The 5117-nt window shown below is 27.6% G+C and overlaps 1 protein-coding gene across 1 annotated transcript; it reads right to left on the bottom strand.

Moving 5' to 3' along the window:
* Window positions 1–848: 848 nt before the first annotated feature.
* LOC114293586 (cyclin-U2-1) lies at window positions 849–2870 on the bottom strand. Its single transcript, XM_028237677.2, has 2 exons — window positions 2371–2870; window positions 849–1273 (listed from the first exon to the last, which is right to left on the bottom strand). Exons 1-2 carry the CDS (start codon window positions 2787–2789, stop codon window positions 1009–1011), a joined length of 684 nt encoding a protein of 227 aa, XP_028093478.2. The 5' UTR covers window positions 2790–2870; the 3' UTR covers window positions 849–1008.
* Window positions 2871–5117: the final 2247 nt, after the last annotated feature.

The raw sequence follows: 5117 nt of genomic DNA, 5'->3' as shown, positions 1-5117 counted from the left end.
ATGAAAAAACAAAGCTAAACAAATTTCACACCCACAATATCATCTTATGGATTAATTCTTTAACCACTGAACATAGCGAACAAATATTTCCTAATCCAAACCTCTATTAATGGAGATTAAATGAGGTGTACTTTGTAACTAACAGGGGACAATTGGTTAATAAAAAAAGTAATATTAGAGATTTTAAAAATTTTATTAAAATTTTTATCAAATATCTCACATAAATGTGAAATTCACACAATGTGAATCCTATGTGAGTCCCACACCCATATAAAATATTTGATAGAACTTCGATAAAAATTTTAGCATCTTCAATATTTTTGCAATAAAAAGTTTTGACTTAAACATTTGAGGGCAGCCATTTTGTATAATGTTGAAGGTTAAATTTACACTCGGTCCACTCCACTCCACCCAAGTCATATCAAGTTTATAACAATTTTGTTGGTGTGTTACCATATCAAAGACAAAATTTAGCAATAATAATGTCAAACTATAATGATGTCATTGAAATGTCAAATTATGATAATAATTTTTCTCTCTCTAATAAGACTTACAAATAATACTTATATTTAACTTTTGTGAAGAAATAAAAAAAACAATGTTTGCGCAATTGAAGCAACATTGTCAAATTAAAAGATTTGTAACAGTAACATTCTACAAGCACTAATTCTTAATTATGACATTTGTGATATTCAATTATGTATCATTGTGGCTTGAAGTGATTATAGAATTACTTAAATATCAATAAAAATGATTTGCAAATGTGATTACAATTTATAGTGGGATTTTTTTGTTATTCCATCCAATTCAAGTAAAAATAAATTCGTAACATGCATTAGCCCAAAAACGAAACAAAAACTCATTAATTAACATATTTATACATCATTTTGTAGGGCTTCAATGAAAGCTCCAAAACAAGAGAAGCCAAAAAAAGCACATTTATACACAACTTGTACAAAGTATTTGATTATCCCAACTTTGGTGTAATCATCAAAAATATGATATTTGCTACAATAAAACATGGGCAATTTGGTCATATCCTCTTTCTTGATTTGGTCTTGATTTGATTTCCTCAGCACATCTTAATGTCCTCTCTACTTGGTACCCTCCTCCAACACTCACTTCCCTCTCCAAATGGCAACAATAGCTCTCAAACACACTTACATTCACATGAAGCTTAAATCCAATCAAGAATAAGAAGTCTAGCTCCAATTGGTTCATTTCGTTTGTTGTTAATCCCCCAACTCTTGCAAAGTAAGAATTTCTGTAATTCCTGTTCAACGAAAGAAGAAAGAAAATTTTAGACCAATTGTACATACTTTTTAATGAAAATTTTAGACTATTACCACAAAGTTGCATATTTTATTATTATTATTATTATATTATTTTATTTTTTTACAATGGGAACCATTTTAAGGGTGCACATCATCGTAATTCCACCAAAAAAAAAGTCAAAGCACCTAATCACATTGCTCTCCCTATTTTTTTTTTTTTTTAAAAATCTTTTCTTAAAAACTTAAAAAATCGACTAAAATAGTTAATTTGCAAAGGAAATCTAAGTTTTACTTTCTCTGCTTAATCGTAAAAATTTTCTCAATAATTGTTCAATTTAGGGTTAAATTAGTTTTTGTCTATTTAGCAATGGCTTTTTTTTAGCCAAAAAATAAACAATTTTTCCAAAAAACTTTCCCACTAACGAAAATACAATTTTTTTATTTTTTAATAAATGCATCGACTTTTTTTTACAATTTTCTGTTCAAAAAGTAAAAAAACAGTAAAAAATTATTAAAAAATTTGCCAAACCCCAAGGCATCTTTAGGCCAAGTTTGGCTACAAAGAAAAAAGTGTACTTATTTCATCTTTTTATCTTTTTTGAGTCACATCAATCAACATCTCTTCTCTATTTTTTCTACACATAATACAAAAAAAAATTAAAAAGTACACTTATTTAGTCTTCCCAAACTATGCCTTAATCTTGATTGAAAATCTATGTCAAATTTAAATGTTGATAAAAATATTCAAAAGCTTCTCACTCCTGGACTCAAATTTTTAAGATTTATAACTTTAGACCTTAGTTATTATTAAAAATTTTGCCCAAATTTATAATTTAAAGAAAAAACATTTTACTCAAAATTAGCCAAGTAAACAAAAAAGGGCATGTTAATCAAAAAAAAAAAAAGAAAATTGTAAAAACTGTCAATATCCACTAAAAAAATGTCAAAATATTTATAATTTAAAATATATTTTACATATCAAAATATTTTTCTATACATTTTAATACACTTTTTATACATTTTTCCAGCACTATAATCTTTCCAAAAAAAAAAAATTTAAATATATAAAGTAAGACAGAGAGAGAGAGAAACTTACATGTCCTCAACATACTTAGAAGCAACCATAATAGTAGTAATGAGAAGCCTATGAACATTACAGGCATTGATTCTAAACTCAGGATGAGCTTCACAGAACCGATCTATATACACATACGCCACCACATACACCGACGGTCCTGCTCTTGTGTACCTAAAAATTCTCTCCAAATAGGATTGAATTGTCAAGTCTGGTGTCTCATTGCAATCAAAAATAGCAGTTCTACAAGTGTTTCTAGACAAAACCCACTTGCAATTTCTTGCAATTCTCTTATTCCTAGCCATGGTTCTCTCAATGAGTGAAGCCAGAACAGAGATCACTAGTGGTGTGTTTGAGTCTTGTTGGTATGTGTATGAATACACATCTTGCCTTAGCTTCTTGGGAGAGATGGGAATTGATGATGCTGATGATAAAGCCATTTTAGAGAGAGAGAGAGAGAGAGAGAGAGATGGGGTTTTGATATGGGAGAGTGAGGTTTGGAGAGGGATTTATAATACAATGAAGAATTAGTTGGTAATGTGTGTGTGTGTGTGTGAGAGAGAGAGAGAGAGAGAGAGAGAGTAAAAAAAGTGAATTTTGGACATTTGGGAAGGTGGGAGGAAAGGGTGGAGTGGAGAGTATCAAATTATAAGATATTTGCCTCCTTGTTGTAAAGCCTAAGTACAGACACACCAGCTAGCTTTCTTATATTTATATCATAGGTATGAATAGAGATTAATAACAAATAAACAAATGATTATAGAGAAAATTAATACAAAATATTGTGCTCGCCTTTATATATTCACAATAAAAAAGAGAAAAATTTACTTCTGTATATACAAAAATTACATAGAAATTAATCTAAAATCATAATACTAATATCACTTAAGGAATTACTTAAAATGATCTAAATAAGTATATTTTTGATTTTTTATAAAAAAATATATAAAAATAAAAAAGTGATATGATCTAAATAAATATATTCATCTAAATAAGTTCACTTATTTAGTTTATGCTAAATAGTGTCTAAATATTACACTTCTTTGCTTTGGATTGGCCTTATTTTATTTGTAGCCTAAAAAAAAAAAAAAAAAAAAATTGGACCTAGAATAAGAGCTAGATTGTTTTTTGAGTTCTAAAAATTTCAATAAAAATTTTGAAACTTAAAGCAGGCAACCTTGCCTGTTTATACTTAGGACTAGCTTTTGATTAAGAATAATGTGTTCTCGATTTTTTTTATTTCCTATTCTAATACACTCCACTCATATGTTAAAATATCAGGATATCAAATTAAGGAAACAAAAATTCATAAACATAAGATCCTATGTGGAATGATGTGGTAGATTTTGATCTTATTACTTTAAATTAAAAGATCTATGAAAATGAGCTATTATTTTAAAACTATCAATGTGCCTGTTTGGTAGAGCTTAATTACAGCTTATTTCAGCTTTCAGCTTAATTTAAGCTATTTTGATGTGTTTAGTTTAGCTTATAACTTATAGCTTATAGCTTTTTAGAAGTCAGAAATCAGCTTATTCTTTGAGTGGGGCAGGAGATGCTTTAAGAATAAGCTGGAAATCAGCTTAAGCTGAAAGTTATAAGCTATAAGCTGTTGAGGCATAAGCTATAAACACTTTCCCACAGCTCTACCAAACAGGGCCAATATTACATAAAGTTTGGGTTTAAAAAAAAAAAAAAAAGGCATTTTTCGTTTGGGTTGGGGTTTATAATAAAGAACTCGCCGACAGTAGGGCGAAGGGTAGGAGTAGATATGAAAGTATTGAAATAAGTTAGGTCTTGTTTGGGTCCACAAAATGAGACGGCAATTAAAGAAGAAGAAGGGAAGACCCCATCCAAATCTCTTTGAGATTTGTGTCAATTTTAATTCTAAAGTGAGACTTGGTAGTACATTTCACACGTGCAAATGGCCTGTCCTCTCTCTCTGGCAGTCAAAATTTATCAAATCTTGGTTCCAACTTGCACTTCGTGTGTAGGTTTTATTGTGAAAGAAGAGGACTACATGTGAGTTTCCTATTATTAGCCTTGGTTTGAAAAGAATTAATTTTGCTTTATTTTTTAATTTTTTAGTTAGTTTAGTTTAGTTCAGTTAAATTGGTTTTATTTGAGAAATTTTTTTGAATTTTTTTTTTGTCTGAGTGTGATAATTGTAAGAGAAAAAGTAAAAATAAAATAATTATGATTTAAATATGATATTTTATTTTATTGACTAAATTATTGTATTTTTTTTTAGTATTAGTCACTTTAACTCTTGCCGAACGAGGCTTAAAGATTTACTTTTTAATTACGGATCTTGTTTTAATAATTTTAATTGTTTATTATATATATATATATATATATTTTTGTATATTATTTATGAAAAAAAAAACTTAGATTGATTTGTTAATTGTATTCATTTAATTTTATCATATTTATTTTTGAAAAATAAAAATATTATGATTATCAAATTAATCTATCTTTTTTGATAAATGATACATACGGATAATTTTATAAATATTTTAAATTATCCAAAACTCATAATGTCAAGTTCAAGAACTTGAGAGAAATTTTTATTTTATTTTAGTTTATTATGCTTCATAACAGAACTTGAGAAAAATCTAAGAAGACCCTACTTAAAATTTGATATACAATGCTTTGAATATAACATGGATCATATATATATATATATATATATATTTTGTGGAGTCAATCTTTATTATGTTTTTTTAGAGTATAATGATATTGGATAAAAACTCTATTATTAAAATCTT

This window comes from Camellia sinensis, chromosome 5, assembly GCF_055761805.1.
Source record: "Camellia sinensis isolate YWXY chromosome 5, ASM5576180v1, whole genome shotgun sequence".
In the NCBI taxonomy this organism is placed as follows: Eukaryota; Viridiplantae; Streptophyta; class Magnoliopsida; order Ericales; family Theaceae; genus Camellia; species Camellia sinensis.
This window is presented reverse-complemented; position numbering and strand designations above follow the sequence as displayed.

Bases quoted from the DNA above. Each gene is read 5' to 3' on its own strand.
- LOC114293586 (XM_028237677.2), bottom strand. From the start codon at position 2,789: ATGGCTTTATCATCAGCATCATCAATTCCCATCTCTCCCAAGAAGCTA. The intron at 1,274-2,370 runs GTAAGTTTCTCT...TTCGTTGAACAG, and splicing joins TCTAAGTATGTTGAGGACAT to GAATTACAGAAATTCTTACT.